Here is a 17,259-nt window from a genome sequence, read left to right on the forward strand (position 1 = left end):
ATGATCTCTCTACTTCTCAAGATAAGAGTAAGGTCTACGTACACTCTACCCTCTTCATTCTCCACTTTGTGAAATTTCACTATCTATGTTGTTGTTGGTATTTAATTAGATAAGTATATAAATAAAATTATCTGTCCTATTTTAAGTGACTGTTTGATTAGCTACGAATTGAGACATATCTAGTTACTATATGTAATAAGGGACAATGCAAAGATTTTGTAGTCCTTAGGTGGATCTCAATCATTTAGTTGTGTGCTTGCTAAATAAAAGGATTTTCTCTTTCAAATCTACCCTTGTACTTGTCATTTATTGAATGATATATCACAGTATGTTCTAAATAAATCAAAATACTTCCAAAAAATATTTGTAATATTATGCATGGCCTCTTTAATTTGTTCAACTTTTTGTAAGTGAAATATGTACCATAACTTCTTTTTTTTTTTTTTTGGTCAAATATTTAGCCCTACTTTATTCTTTTATTACTTAGGTTGCCACATTCAATTTGATAAATATAGTAAAGTTTGAGGCCCTTTAAAATGCTTAAAAAGTTGTGAATAGTAATGATGTCATCTAAAAGAACCAACTATCCATAAAGATAAATAAACAATAGGACTCATAAATCCCAATTTATGCGTAGTTTGGTAGGCAACGGAATTTAACACATTTGTGAGTAGGGAGTTTGAGACTTTTGAAATTTGTGGTCTAAAACAAGCTTTAGATATTAGTGTGTTTGTAATTCACTTTATGAAGTTAAATTGTTTGTAAATGTAAAAAAATGAATTCTTTTTTGGAAAAGAAAAGTGTGTCACGTAAATTGTACATAGGGAATGGTAACTTTTAAGAGCTCATTTTGTATTGAGAGAGAACTCTGTGAATGATATTTTCACTTTGTAAATTTTAGGATTATAGTTAGATTTATCCTGATCTTATCTCTTAATTATCTTTTTATTTTGAAAATATAAACTAGGTATGATATTTTAACATAATTTTGTATAGTAAAGAAAATCAAAATTGATCCTTCAGAAAAATAAAAGCGAGAAGGAACAAAATTATTAGGGACGTCGTTGCATTGAGACATGATTTACTTATTAAAATTTAGTTGATCCTAACATTCTTGGACTGATAGCATAGTTATAATATTATTATGACGTAAATTATCAAAATAATATTCCACGTAGACTTTAAAAAAAAAATGGAAAAGAAATGTCATTTCCTCACATTCATCTTTTGAAAAGAAAAAGAAAGTTTAAATTAAGAAAAGTAGTAGTTTTTCATATTTTGTATGATTTAATTAAAATTAGCATATATTAATATCATTTTAAAGTGTCAATTTTTAAATTTTAAATTTTATCTTTACTTATAAGTAAATTCACCAATTTCTCAACAGAAGAGTAAATGTAAAATGTATGGTTTGATATTTTTTTCTTAAACCAAATTATATATTATTATTATTATTATTTTTGTAAAAAATAGTTTATAGTTCATAAAACATGGTTTTTACTACTTGTGCATATGAAAACCACTATTCCTTTTTTTTTTTTTTTGAAATATTGCATTGAATCTTAGTTTTTCCTGGTGCAATATCTTTTAGTATATTATGGTATTAAAGCTTTTCAAGAATTAATATATTAGGATCTTTGAAAATAAAAATAAAAAGAATTTTTAAGGTTTATTCAATAATTAGGAGGGGGGGTGGGGGGGGGGAGAGGCGCGTCAGAGGAGAGTAAAAAGGAGAGAGGTGTAACTGTGTCTACTAAGTGATCGGCTCCTTAATCTATTTTTAATAACTTTTAACCTTTTTAATAATTTTGAAGATTCTGAAGTTTAATTTTGTTATTTATCTTTTTTGTTATTTATCTTTTCTAACTCTTAAATCCTTTTTTCTTCATAAGAGAGAAAATTTATTATCTTTTAGCTAAGATTTCGATAAGTAAAATGATCCTTTTTTCAATATGAAGAAAAAAGGATTTTCTCTCTCTTCGATGGCTCTCGGCGCACGTTAGCTAAACGTACGCCGTCGTGAACAGCCATGGCTAGAGGCAAACGAAGAAAGGCAAAGCTCCAGTACAATAGGGGAATGGACAGGGACGTGCTCGTGGAAGGCCGAGGAAGGTTCCTATTGCAACTTTTGGTAGCTCCGTCGGAACTCGAGTGTATGTGGCTGACGGGGTTGAATCCACAGCTAATACGCCGAAGGATGGTATAGCACCAGGGTCGAAAAGGAGGACCGTCACTAGCAATGAGGTTGGGTCGGCTTTAATGACCCCAACGGCTCAAAAACGACTTAATTTGAGCTCCCCCCATCTAGGGTCTCATGGGTCAGCTCCACCATCAATCTACTATGTCGGGACAACTTCAAATGTGCAGAGTACAGAAGATGTTCCTGCGGTTGATGTGGACCAAGTAGCTCCGGTACCGGCTAGAACATGGAAAAATCTCTTTCACAAAAATAGGTCAGTTGCCAATGGACTTGCTGTTAGTTATATTCCCCCCCAATTGGTTGACGGGAAACCAGTTGTGCGCCTGAATAAAGAAGCTTATGATAGGGAGGAGAGTAAGTGGAAATGTGCCCTAATTGCGTATTCCATTGGTGAAACCCCAGGGTATAATGCCATGTATGAGTACATAACTTCAACTTGGACTGATGTTGTTGAACCTTTCTTGTACTATCATGAAGAGGGGTATTATGTTATACAGTTTCAAACTGAGTATGCTATGCAAGAGGTACTCTTAGCTGGGCTATATACCAATAACAAACCTTTGATTCTAAAACTATGGACTGCTACGTTTGATATCAGTGTTGAGTTCCGTACAGTGCTTCCTTTATAGGTAAAACTCACTAATCTCCCTATGGCTTATTAGGATGCTGAATCGCTAAGTATGATTGCTAGTGCGATTGGGAATCCTATATACGTTGATGAATGTACTACTAAGCAAAGTGGAATCTCATATGCCAGGATGTTGATTGATGTCAATATTACTAAACCGCTGCCAACTGAGATTACTGTGTTTGACCCTTATGGTAGGGAATTTGAGCAAGATGTGGAGTTTGACTGGAAGCCTCTTTATTGTGATGTGTGCTTACAAATAGGGCATAAATGTGACCTTCAAGCTAAAACTCCAGTCCAACCGGCTAAGCCCCAAAGAAGGAGGGGAGGTAAGGTCAACAAAGAGTGGCAGTACAAAGGCCCCTTACCTCCAGCCCCTCCATAAGCTGAAAATGGGGATGTACAACCTGGTCCTAGCAAACTAGTTACCATCAGGCCCCAAAAGACACCAGTCCTCTAGAGACTACTGAAGTGAGTTATTCAGTACAGACAGCTTTGGTTAATGCTCAAAGCCATCCAAACAGCCCCAAAGGTCCACAAGAGGTTAGGCTAGTGTCCATTATGAGAAGGTCCCCTACCAATTCCCCACACAAGGAAAATGAGACTGATGTGCAGGAGAGGCTAGCTTTGGATTTAACCAACTTTCCAATTTTGAATAGCCCTTCTCAAAGAAATAATCAACCTCTGAGTGAAATTCCAGGAAAGAGGCATTTCCCTCCAACGAGGATAAGGGTGGGGGTCCTATCAATGCTAGATGAATTGGTTGTTTTGGAATATCCGGGGAGTAAATAAGAGGCATAAGCAAAAAGAACTCAGAAATTATATTAGAACAAATAATATTACTCTTGATGGTATTGTTGAAACTAGAGTAAATGAGCCAAACTCTGCTAAAGTAGCTAGTATGCTAGCAAATAACTGGGAGCAGCTGACAAACTACCAATATGTGGTTAATGGTAGAATTTGGCTATTATGGGATAGTATTCAGCTGGAAATCGCCCTAATTAGTAGAGAAGAACAATATATTCACTGTCATATTAAGGGACTTACAAAGGTAATCGGTATGTTTAGTGACTGTGGTATATGGTTACAACAACATGGAACGAAGGAGAACTTTATGGGATCCTTTGCATAACTTGGCCCAGAGTGTTAATCAACCTTGGCTTATTTGTGGGGATTTTAATGCTATCCTATACCCAAATGATAGGCTCATGGGTAACCCTATTACTTTAGCTGAGATCCAGGATTTTTCAGACTGTATGCACACACTGTCTTTATCTAAATTGCCATGGAATGGAGAATATTATACCTGGTCCAATAAACAAAAAGGTAGTGACAGGATCAGTAGCAGAATTGACAGGGCCTTTGGGAATTATGAATGGATGATGTCTTGGGGACACGTGGAAACAAAATATGGCCTGCCTTTTATTTTGGATCACTCCCATATGATGTTGTCTTTGTTCTCCTCTACTTGGAAGGGCAAGACACCTTTTAGATTTTTCAATGTTTGGGCAGAGCATGCTTTCTTTATGCCACTTCTTATTGGCACTTGGAAGCAACCTGGTGCTAAGGGGAAAATGCAAACTGTCTGGAACAAATTAAAAGCTTTGCAACCCCAGCTCAAGCAACTAAACAAAGTGGAGTTCAAAGGTATCAGCCAAAGGATAGAGGTGGCTAGAGTAGAGCTTGCTGCAGTCCAGAGAAACTTAGTAGCTTCCTACTCTGATGCAATGCTTGTGATAGAGAAAATCTTGCTGCAGAATTTAGAACATTGGTCCTTTATTGAGGAGAGTTTCCTCCAGCAGAAGTCCAGGGCCCATTGGATAAAGTTAGGAGACTCTAATACTAAGTATTTCTCTGCTATCTTGAAGGAAAGGACTCACAAAAAGCAAATTTTTGAACTTATTCTCTGAATGGTACTGCCCTTGTTGATGCAGAGGAGATTAAGATAGAGATCATGAAAGGATCCTCTGTTGGTGTGTTACCTGCTATTAATAAGAGAAACATGCTGAATGGCCTTACTATTTCACACAACCAGAAGCTTGATCTCTGTGCTCAAGTTATTGACCAGGTAATATATGATAGCCTCCAGGCAATAGGAGATGACAAGGCACCTGGCATAGATGGCTACAATGTTGTATTTTTCAAGAAATCATGACCTGTTCTCCAACAAAATGTGATATAAGCTATCAAAGAGTTTTTTCACACTAGTAAAATGTTTAAAGCTATCAATTGTACTACAATTACTCTTATTCCTAAGATTGATAGGCCTAAAACTATTAAGGATTTTAGACCTATAGCTTGTTGCACCATTCTGTATAAGTTGATTTCTAAAATCCTTGCTAATAGACTCCAGAAGATCATGGCAGATATCATTTGCTCTACACAAGCTGGCTTTATTCCAGGTAGAAATCTAGGGGATAATGTCATACTTGCACATAAGCTTGTTCAAGCTTATTCTAGAAAGCATATCTCATCTAGATGCATGATCAAAATTGACCTTCAGAAAACTTACGACTCTGTTGAGAGGATTTTCTTGCAACAAATCCTGGAGTAGCTTGGTTTTCCAAATAAGTTTACCCATTGGCTAGTAGAGTGTGTTAGTCAACTATACCATTCTTATCAATGGTGAACCCACTGCCCTTTTTGATGTTGCTAAAGGTTTGAGGCAAGGGGATCCCATATCCCCTTTCCTTTTTGCTATTTGTATGGAATATCTTAGTAGATGCTCGGCTGGATTACAAAGCAACTCAGAGTTCCATTACCATCCTAAGTGTTCTAAACTGGGCATTACACATCCTAGTTTTGCTGATGATTTGCTTCTATTCACCAAAGGGGATCTGGGGTCGGTTAAAGCTATTTATGCCTGTTTCTTGGATTTCTCTAGGGCCTTTGGTTTGCAAGCAAACTTATAAAAGGGCTCAGTCTATTTTGGTAGGGTGGATTTGGGCACTCAAATAGTTATCCTACATCTTGGGTTTGAATTGGGTGCCCTACCTTTTAAGTACCTTGGTATTCCTTTGTCTACTAGGAAAGTATTCATTATTCAGTGGAAACCCCTGATAGATAAAATCATTGCTAGAATATCATCTTGGACTGCCAAGAAACTATCTTATGCTGGAAGGGTACAATTAGTGCAAATTGTGCTGTTTGGTTTTCAAGCATTTTGGGCTCAGCTGTTTGTTATCCCTGCTAAGGTACCAAAGCTCATTGATGGATATTGTAGAAGCTACATTTGGTCTGGTGCAAATGAAATCACAAAGAAGTCTCTCATTGCTTGGGATAGAGTGTGCATGCCTAAAGCCTCTGGTGGCCTCAACCTGTCAAACTTACAAATATGGAACAAAGCTACCATAGGTAAAAATTTTGCGATCTGGCCAATAAAAAGGACTCACTTTGGATTAAATGGATCCACTCTTATTATATCAAGGGTTAATTGCTTAGGAAAATGCCTATTCCTGGTCAGGCCTGCTGGATGGTTAGGCAAATCTTTTGTGCTAGAGATACTGCGCTCAAGTTCAAGGTGATTTTCACAAAGGGCAGAGTATTATCAGGCAACTGTACTATCTCTTGCTTGGTAGGAATCCTCTTGTATCTTGGAAGTGCCTTATGTTCCACAACTCTGCTAGGCCAAAAGACATCTTTATTATGTGGGTTCATCTACATAAGATGTTACTTACTATTGAAAGGCTGCTTAAATAGGGTATTGTTGTGGAGCCAAAGTGTACACTCTGTCAACATCATAATGAATCAAAGGAACACCTCTTTGTCACTTGTACCTTTACTCTGCAACTGTGGTCCAGAATCTTGGTGTGGTTACAATGAAGTAGGGGCCTGATACCTCACTGGAATCACTACGTGACATGGGCTGCTACAACTGGCAAGGGCAAATCACAACAAGCGTGCATATTCAGGCTGGTCTTTGCTGAAGTCATCCATGCCATTTGGAATGAAAGGAACCAAAGAGTCTTTCAAAAGTCTTTTTGAGATGTGGAATGCATAGCTAGGGAAGTTGCATATGTCTGTGATGTTAGAGTCCCCCCTGGATGTGCACAGCTGCTGCATAGCTATAGTTTCTGAGTTTTTTCTGTGTCTGTGTGATGTAAAAGTTGCTCATTAGTTTGTTTCCTGGTGATCAGACTTTGAGATAGCCAGTTGGGTTAAAACTCGGCTATGATTTTGTAATTGGCGCATTTGGTGGGTAATAAAAATTGTTAGTTACCAAAAAAAAAATAGATTTCTTTGAACATTATGAAGAAGAAGCAAAACATAATGGTCGATTACTCTTGTAATCAGTTTGGAATTATTTTAAATACTTCCAACTATGTTAGTTGACAATATATCAAATTATCTTTTTTCTAATTAAACTATTATAAAGTTTTCTACATTGATCTGGGGCCCGGGTTCAGCACGCGATTCACAAGACTAGCGTGTAATATATGTGTTTACATAAACCAATTGCTTTTTATTCAGATCCAACACACACACACACACACACACACACACACATATCTGTCAATTCAGTTATTATTATATATTAATTTAATGTCATTGTAGGAATCTACAAATTTCAAATTATAAGTCCACTTTTGAGCACAAAGTCTAAAACATAAAGAAAATTTAAAATTTATGTTCTAAATAAGCCTAGATATTTGTGTAGCTGTAAATTATCTTATTAAAAGTATGAGAAGTTTAAATTTTACTTTTTATTTAAATATGAGAAGTGATATTCTTTTTCAGACATATAAAACAAGAAAGTCTGACAAATAAAATGAGATGGAGTGAGTATTAATTTTAGGGGTGGAGGTAGAGTATTCCTCACGGGTTCGGAAGAGCCATGTTGCATACGTCCTATATTTTTATTTTATCAAATATATAAAAATATTTAAATTATGAACTCAGTAACTAAGATAAGCTATGAGTTTGGTGGCAATTCTGAACAATCATGGTTCTCCATATGATTTATTTATTAGGGAAAATAGATAAAAAACCCCCCAACGTATACTCGGATTAATTATGACGCACCCAACCTTTGTGGGCTACCTATTACCCCCCAGGCCTTATTTTTTCTGTATTTTTGTACCTTTTTTGGCTGACGTGGCAAAAAAAAAATTAATAACGAGTGAAAACAGTAAAAATAGTTTTTATATTTTAATAAAAATTAATTTTTTTTAAAAAAACCCATTTTTTTCTCTTTCTTCCTCTTTCTCCTTTTTCTCTTTCTTCTTCTTTCTCCTCAACCACCCCCGCCACCGCCGCCGCCGCCACTCTGCCGCCACCACACCGCTGCCACCGACGCCACCATGATTGAACAAGCCCAGTTCGTGAAATCATAGGCAGTTCGTGCAATTTCTACATTGTTGTTAAATTTCATTCCCATGAATTTCCATGAAATTTAACAAATGGCAAGAAGAGCGGGTTGGATAATTTCCATGAAATTTAACAACAACAATTTCCATTGTTGTTAAATTCCAGTCCATGATTGAACATAGCCCGAAAGGAAGAAATTGCACGGTTGTCCTTCAAATGGCAATTTCTTCAAATGGGTGTCAATGGCAATTTCTTCAAATGGGTGGAGCAAGAGGAGCGGGTTGGGAGAGGGGGGGGGGGGGGCAGCAGTAGCAGCTCCTCCAGTTTTGGTGGTGGGGGGGGGGGGGGGGGGGCGGCGGCTCCTCCGGTTAGTGAAAAACTTCAACAAAAACTTTCTAAATAAAATCGAATTCTTGATTTCTTAGAAATTAATACTCCACGTAGAACACAAAAATTTGAGCATGAAAATTAGTAAGGGGGGAAGGCAATTTCTAGGATGCAGTTTTCTTTTCCTTTGTGTTTGAATGCTATGGAAAATAATAACAGAAAAAAATAGGAGTGTGAGTCAAGTTGTGAAGCCCCCTGAATTTCGATTTATGATGAAATTGATTGTATATGTTAATGGAGGATGAAAATAGGTTGAAGAAAATGGGTTGAATGTTTCGTGAAAATAAGCTCTTTATGATTGATGATTAAATTGAATGTGTGTGTTAATGGAGGAAGAAAATGGGTTGAATGTATGTGTGTTAATGGACGAAGAAAATAGGTTGAATATGTGTTGTTAATGGAGGAAGAAAGTGGGTTGAATGTGTGTGTGTGTGTTAATAGAGGAAGAAAATGGGTTGATGGATTTCTTGAAATGAAAAAGAAGAAGAAGAAGAAGAAGAAGAAGAAGAAGAAGAAGAAGAAAAAGAAGGGTTTAGTGATGAAGAAGACAAAATTAATGGTTAATTAGAGCTTAATTAGTGTAATATATAATTAATAAAAGAAAAATCAAATGAAAAAAAGAAAGGAAAAGTGGTAGTGACGTGGCAGCAGCGGGGCACCAATGTGGCAGAGAGTGTGCAACACTCTCCACTGTACAACTGGGCTTCAATTTTTTTTTGCCACGTCAGTCAAAAAATGGTACAAAAATAAAGAAAAAATAAGGCCAGGGGGGTAATAAGTCACCCGCAAAGATTAGGTGCGTCATAATTAATCCGAGTATACGTTGGGGGGGGGGGGGTTATGTATTTTCCCTATTTAATACGAATTCATGAGAATATATCACTACTATTAATTAGCAAGAAATAAGTAACACAGTAAAAGTTAGTGTGCACATATATATCATAAATCTATTAGCGTGATACAATTGACGAATCACAGACAGAAAAAAAAAAAAAAAAAAAAAGATACAATTGACGAATGTAAATAAGAAATTTCCCCGTATAGTTGCACTCTCCAATTCTCAAAGGGGATTGAGAATTGGGTGTAATTATAGCGTTACTTTTTAGTTTTTTTTCTTTTTTGTTTTATTAATTTCTTTTCTTTTTAAATTTATTTTTATTTCTATTACTTTAATTTTTATTTTAAAAATATATTTTTCTTTTCATATTATTTATCTTTCTTTCCTTTTTCTCATTCCCTACCTTTACTTTTTGTGATTTCATGTAAGTGTTTGATTTTTTTATTTTATTCATTTAGCATATCTATATTATTATTTAAATGGAAAAGGGTCAAATATACCCCTGTACTATCGGAAAAGGGCCAAATATACCCCTCGTTATACTTTGGGTCCAAATATACCCCTACTGTTATACTTTGGGCACAAATACACCCCTCTATCGTTGAAGTTGACCAAAGTGAACACATGGCCTTGATATTTTGGTGAGGTGGATGCAACGTGGCATGCCACCTCACACCTCCAACCCATTTTTATTTCCTCCCCTCAGATCTTCACTACCAAGAACATTGACACCATATTAATTAGACCGTCATGAGAGGCTAGAGAGTGATTTGTTATCCACCTTCACTAGAGCTTGTAAAATCTTAAATCTGAGAACATTGGAGGGGTAATTTTGGTTTAACTGGCGACGTTTGTAGGTTGGCATATAATCATGCCAGAATATTAGTGTTATTTGTATATTAAGAGGGATAGACTAAACCATCTGATACTAAAATTTAGATACTTGTGGAATTTTTGAGTTTGCTCTATGCTCCATCTTATTCGCATGGGAAATAAAGGGAAAAGTGTACATCAGCCATCAATTTTTATCTCTGAAGACATGATATAAGAAGAAATGAAAAGTCCAAACAAAATGGAAAAGTAAATTTGATGACCTCAAAACTCGTAAACTTTGATATCTGAAAACACAATTCAAAGATAAAGAAATGACAAATCTAAGTAAAATGGAAAGTTAAACCTTAGTGTTCTCTAAACATTGACATGAAGCATGTTATGCTTCAGGCGTGCTACTTATTTCTTAATGCTGACTTCCAATGTTTTAATGCTTGGTTGACTTGCTCTGTTGTTTGATAAGATAACTGATGCTTTATTTTGCTGTATGTTTTATTGTTATTGCTTTGTAATGTTCATGACAAGCTTTGTAATGTTCATGACAAAGGGTTTGGTGCTTAAATTGAGTCCAGGTACATGTGTTCTTGCCAGTCTAGAGGATTTCCACCTAATAAACAAGTTCTGTCAGCTCTTTTCTTTGTGGTACTGTAGTTGTTCAATGTTCTTGGTAGTGAGGATGTGAGAGGGGGAAGTAAAATGGGTTGGAGGTGTGAGGTGGCATGCCACATGGCGTCCACCTCTCCAAAATGTCAATGCCACATGTCACACCCCAACCTCCCTGGCGGATACACAATCCCAAAGGGCCGAGCGAACCAACATTGCAACTTTCCACCGTAAACGATATCTAAACTGAAAAATGGAAGAAAGAAAAGGAAAAATACGTAACATGAATCATAGAAAATGCGACGAGGCAGCCGAATAACAATAGTAAGAAGTATATCATAACAATGGGCAAGCAAAAAAGGCCCAATAACACATATATGCATTACAAGGGCCAACGGGGCCACAACTAAAAGACACTAGTCGAGGGAAGGCCGTGGCACGTGGAGGCCAAACACAATATTTGTCCGGGGGGTAATAGGACCCCGACTGTGTAGTTGGCATTTGGTGATACTATTATCTAGTCCTTTCTTTGACTGCCTACTAGCATTGCACCCTTTACGCATCAGCCGCGACTCGGTGGTTCCCGTTACCCGAAAAAATGTCTAGCCATACTTTCTCTATATATATGCACGCAACCTTTGTGACTTGAAATTGTATATTACGACCGGTTAAATTAGAATGGAGTGCGAACATCCTTTTGGTATCCTGCGAGTTAGTTGAAGGTACAATAATCAATCACCATAATTATGATCATAGCGCGTGCGTCGATTTTTGTAAGATATTAAATGTAGAAGCCCTAAACATAACATAAGCGTAAGAGATACAAATAACTTGGGAAAAGATGTGAGAGACAACCATTTGGGGTTGAGGTGTAGCTTGTGGTCCTAGGAACGAACAGTTCTCGAACGAGGCCACCGATTGTGTGTGTGTGTCGACCATATCATGACATAAATGTAAATGCATGCCCGCAAAATCATTCCTTTCTTTCAACTTTAAGATCCGAAGCCCAATGTATATCATATCATATAACAATAATAAATCCTCGATCTCTTTCTAGCTCATCATCATAACATCATCTCTAATTCTTTCTCTCTCTCTCTCTCTACGTGCCTACCCTCTTTCGGCCGCTCATAACACGGCTCGGTAAAGAAAACTTGAAATACATCTAGGTGCGCGACTCTCACCTAAAAAGCATGTTGGCAAGTGTTTCGTTTTAGTGTTGTCCGCCAATAAAACGGTCGATAAAGAAAAAACATGTCTAGGTGCACATATAAGTGCCTACCCGTGAGTAATTTCTCGACTATAGCGCGGCTCGAGAAGATGTTGAATGAAAATAAATACATATATACAAGTGCAATGCAAGGCGGCCTCGGAAGACATCATAGAAAGAGTCGGAGGACTTGTCGTCGTTACCCTCCGATTTTCATTATTGTCGCTACGTTTATCATTATTTGATCATTAGGCCAAAAAAGTAAAAGTACAAGGAAACATCTTGTTATGAATTATTCACGAAGCCAAAGTTAGCCAAACTCTTATGAAATATGATCGACACAACTTTTATCGGAAAGAGTGTGCCAACGAGAGGTTCATCACCTTGGAACAATAGACAAAAAGATAAGGATTAATTCAATTAAAGGAAGTACAATCAACTCAACTTTAATATAAAGAGTACCATAACTAATGTCATTCTTCGTTCGATAAACAAGAGGGTTACGAAATGTGAAAGGTACTTCAATACAAGATATTCATGAGAAAAGGGTAAGCTTAACCATTTTGGGACATAATCGACACAAGTTGAATGGAAAGTCTTTTAATCGATAGCCAAAAGGAGATGTGGACCATAATTTGGTACAAGACATAGATGAGTATGTGTCAGCTCAATTATCATGGAACGCGATTGACCCAAGTTAGCGGAACAACTTTTCAATGAAAGGTCATTTGAAATCTAGTCATGCCACAAAGAGAATAGAAAGTCCTACATACCACGTCGATAGAGTTGTATACATTTCCTCGAGTCCTCAAACGACTTACGAATGATTTCCTACATAATACAGACAATTCAAGATCAAAACCAAGGTCATAGCTTATAGAAATATTCATTTAGACATTTAATCGAGCAACTCATGGGCGTCAATTTATAGGACTTTTTGTAGCGTAATTTCCTCGTAAAATGCTACCAAATTCTACTTTTCTACTCCTCCTCGTCAATACGATCCAATCCATATCAACACAGCTCCAAAAAACACGTTAAAACCACATAAAACAGCCCAACTATCAAGCTAAGTCCATAAGAGTTCACAAGAAGACAACGTCATCAACCAAAAAAACAACCTCATATAGCAATATAAGCAAATAGAAATCTCTCAAAGTTCCAATCACAAACAGCCCTCAAGGCAACCATATCAACCAACTAATCTATGACTTCATAACATAATTCCCTTCACTTTAAATTAGGGAATTCTCCTATGAATAACTTAATTAACAAAAGTAGAGTATATTACATACCTTATTGCCCAGAAAACTCAACTAAAATTCTAGCTCCAAGCTTCAATAATCGAACACATCAAGCACCAAATACTATAATCCTTTCCTAATTAGTTTTCAATTCCTAAGATGAAATCTTGGTTTGATTTGGAGGAATTCAACTTGAAAGATTTAGAGAGCTTTTAGGAGGGTTTGGGAGGGTTTAGAGAGAGATAGAAAATGGCGAAAAAAAATCAGATTTTTGGTTTTTAATTTCCCGATTTTACTGTTCACAGTGTTACTGTTCACCCGCGGAATTATTTCATGGACTCAAAAAAAAAATCCATTGTTTTTCACGGATAGTCTCATTCCCGAGCTTACATTAATCAATTTACGATATGAACGACGCAAAAAAAATTCTGAGGTGTAACAAAACTTGGTATCAGAGCAGTTCTATCCTAGGGTTGTCTACAAGCCGTGTCTAGTAAAGTCTCACTTATGAATGTGTTGCGCGCCACATTTATAATTGGGAGGCTACAGGGCATTTAGGATGGTTACTTTATTTTCATCTCTTAGATCGTGCGATAGAACCAAATTATAAGAAATAAGATTCATTCTACTAATCCTTGATTGTTTTATAGCTGAAAGATGACTTCTGCTGGAGAGATTACTAGTGATTCGGGTGCTATGGGGCTAAGTACTCATATGAGACGTATCTATTTTGGGTTATGTATTCTGCGGGGACAAAGGGAGGTAAAATTATGGTTTTGATGAAATGCTATAATGTAATGAGTATACTTCTGAAATATTTGTTAAATGTGTCGGCGATAATGGGTAAAGTTATTAATTTGTTCGAGGGAAGAAGTAAGGAGTCGATATTAAGAGAGAGTAAAAGTTGAAATTATGACTAGACAATGAGTTAAAGTTTGTGGTTATTTATTAAGTAACGGAGATTGTTATATTGAAAAAAGGGGAGGATAGTATGACTAATCGAGATATATTTATCCGAAGATGGGTGAATCAAATAGTTTAACCCAATGATGAATTTGACTTGTAAGATTGCGGATAAAGGAAGTTAAGAGACTTGGTAAAGAGATAAGTGTCCCGTAATTGCGACGAGGAAAATCTAAGGGAATGGGTTAACAAAAGTTAGATGCTATGGCTCGAAGTTGAAGAAAGATGTGCGGATGCCGCACACGAGGTAAGTTTTACTACATCGCACTTTTACTCGACGTTGAAACCTAAATGCGCGTTGTTGTAGTTTATTATATATATATATATATATATATATTTGATCCGTGAGGGCATTGGATATAATTTCGGGGGCTGCGTGCGGGTTTCGTATACCCCGTGATAATTACGAAACTTTGTCGAAATTTTCCTAGAATTTAAGAGAAGCCATGAGATTCTTGTGCATTTTAAAAGGGTGAAAAATATTATGGCATAATGAATGATCGAAAAAAAAAAAAGAGTTGATGACGAGTTCTTAAGCGTATAAGTTAAGAGGCGACCTTAAATGAGGAAGGGTGAATAGTAAGATGGTACAATGAAAAAAAAATTCGAAGAAGGGCACATGGTTTGGGATTAAGTAGGATTTTTTTTTTTATGATGAAAGTCTCGAAGAGTTTTGAGTTTGTTTATGAATAAGGAATCGAGGAAGATAATAATCTGAAATCCCTACGATGCTTTAAGATGATGGATTAGAAAGGATGTCCCCTTGAATTTTGGATTAAATAAGAAATGGGTATGCACAGGAAGATTGTTATGATTGATATGGAAAGAGTGTTCGGAAACGGTGTCCCAAATGTTGAAATGTTATAAATTGAAATTGTGGAATTGTGAAATGGTATAAATTGAGGTGTTCGACTTAATCTTCATTTGTCTTCAAAGCGAACCCTAAGCTTCAAAGTGTCCTCCATATATCCCAGTTACCCCAAAACGAGGAAAATAAACACGAGTGAGCGATTAAGATGTTTTGCAATGGGGAGTGAAAAGAAATATTGGATAAAAAGAAAAAAAAGAGAGAGGAAGCGATTTAGGAATGAGTAATCCGAACCTATGTACATGATAATTATGACCTTTGGTGGAGGAAAGATATATTTTCTTGCAATATTTGGGAAGTAAATCCGATGAATAGATACCGAAAGAAGTTAAGATGGAATGTGATACGTGCTCAAATCTGAATGTTATCCGATGCTTAACAAGTGGTGAATACGTCTAAAGTAAAATGCGTAGGGTAGACTTAAGTTGTTGAAATTAAGTAAAGATAAGACCTTGATAAAGAATTTATGACGGAATCTTCGCTATAGATTTAGCGACAACGTAGGCGCTTAGAATAGAGATAAGTATCGAGGAGAGAAAGAGAACGCGAATGTAAGTGGTGATTTTAACTTAAGAAAGAGAATTGGAGTAAATAAAGGATATAAGTTAAAGGATGATATGACACAGGACTACCGAATGTGAGCATGATAATTAAGGAATAATTATTTTATGAGTGGCAATTAAGAAAAAAGGATGTAAGGAAATGGTTTATAGTCAAGAGTAAGATGAGGACAACATATTGGCGAAATTGCTAGCAATACGATATGAATATAAGATAATTTGTGAAGAGTCATGGATTAAATGACAATAATGTACTGATAAGATCATGGATGAACTAGGATAAAAGTATTAAGGAAAGAATCAAAGAGAATACGGAAGTTGGCTTGACGTAATGACGGTATTGGCACAGAAAAGAAGTGGTGTGATGAGCTACCACCTTATGTCAAGATAGATTCGATACAATACGAATATGTCCGCAAGTGCTTAATGAGAACAAAGGACTCAAAAGGATAATATGGGTCATGAGTCAAAGGGGATAATGGCAACATAAGTTCTAAAAAGAAAGTTGAAAAATAATCGAAAACTTTAGGGGAAGAATGTTCGCAAGTAAATTCGAACTCTTAAGGCAGTTGTCCCATATGATAATTGTGTGTGTGTGTCGATTTTATTCCACCCTTTACACTGCTTATGAATATACTCCGGAGCTATTCAACTAGTATCACATGAGATATAAGAACACACCGGTAAGAATAAAGATGTGGCAAAAAGATTGTAAACCCAAGTTATGGAAAAAAGATTTCTAATGAAATAATGGAAGAAACATTTTAAACGTCTTGATCCGTAAAGTCCGATGACCGGTATGATAGAATATATGGCATTACGGCTCATCAAGAATTCAAAGTTATATTTGAGACGGGCGACGACGAAATCTACTTTGGACGATAAGTTAAAAGGAACCATAAGCCACAAGAATACGAAAGCAACTTTTGATTCATAACCGGAGAAGAAAGGAGTTCGGAAGTAGAAGATACAAGATACTAAAACAAAAGAGTATGGGTATCGATGTTAAGTGATTATCAAGAAAGATAAGTGCCTGGGAACGCACGTCGCATGGAAAGTAAGGAAAAAATACCATATTTTATAATCACCAAAGGTTAAGCCAAGATATAATGGAACTCGTACGTAATGATGGATGGTACTAAAGGCTATTGTCACGACCCAACTCCGTAGGCCGCGACTCGTACCCTAGTTGGGCACTCATACGTACCTTATCCTAATTTAGCAAAATATTAAAAGTAAGTTTAAATAGTAATTTAATCTTCGAGATATTCACACGCCGATAAGTTTACCACACATAACTTGCCATAATCGTACGCAACACTCACGAGCATTTACGAACCCACACCACATGTTTACCTCTATTAACAAAAAACATAACCATATGACCGGTCGTACCCCGGACGTATAAATACATAAACATGAAAAAGTCTATACCAAAATACGGGCTCGACAAAGGAGCACTGTTGGCAAGTGTTTCGAGCGTTAACCTAGGTTGCCGAATCGGCAATTCAATTTTGTGACCGCGCGGCGCGAAACGCACCCCCCGAAGAAAGGGGGTCGGGTGAGAATGTACGAATATGTAAAGTAATTTTACTAAATAAAATCGAAAATCGTAACCGA

General features: G+C 36.5%; 1 protein-coding gene across 1 annotated transcript; it reads left to right on the forward strand.

Annotated features, from left to right (window-relative positions):
* Window positions 1–3,922: 3,922 nt before the first annotated feature.
* On the forward strand, window positions 3,923–6,352 carry LOC132053962 (uncharacterized). The gene is made up of 4 exons (XM_059446050.1): window positions 3,923–4,616; window positions 4,763–4,896; window positions 5,086–5,378; window positions 5,857–6,352. The coding sequence occupies exons 1-4, from the start codon at window positions 3,923–3,925 to the stop codon at window positions 6,350–6,352; spliced, it is 1,617 nt and encodes a 538-aa protein (XP_059302033.1).
* The last annotated feature ends 10,907 nt before the right edge of the window (window positions 6,353–17,259 follow it).

Source organism: Lycium ferocissimum, chromosome 4 (assembly GCF_029784015.1).
Source record: "Lycium ferocissimum isolate CSIRO_LF1 chromosome 4, AGI_CSIRO_Lferr_CH_V1, whole genome shotgun sequence".
NCBI classification, from domain to species: domain Eukaryota; kingdom Viridiplantae; phylum Streptophyta; class Magnoliopsida; order Solanales; family Solanaceae; genus Lycium; species Lycium ferocissimum.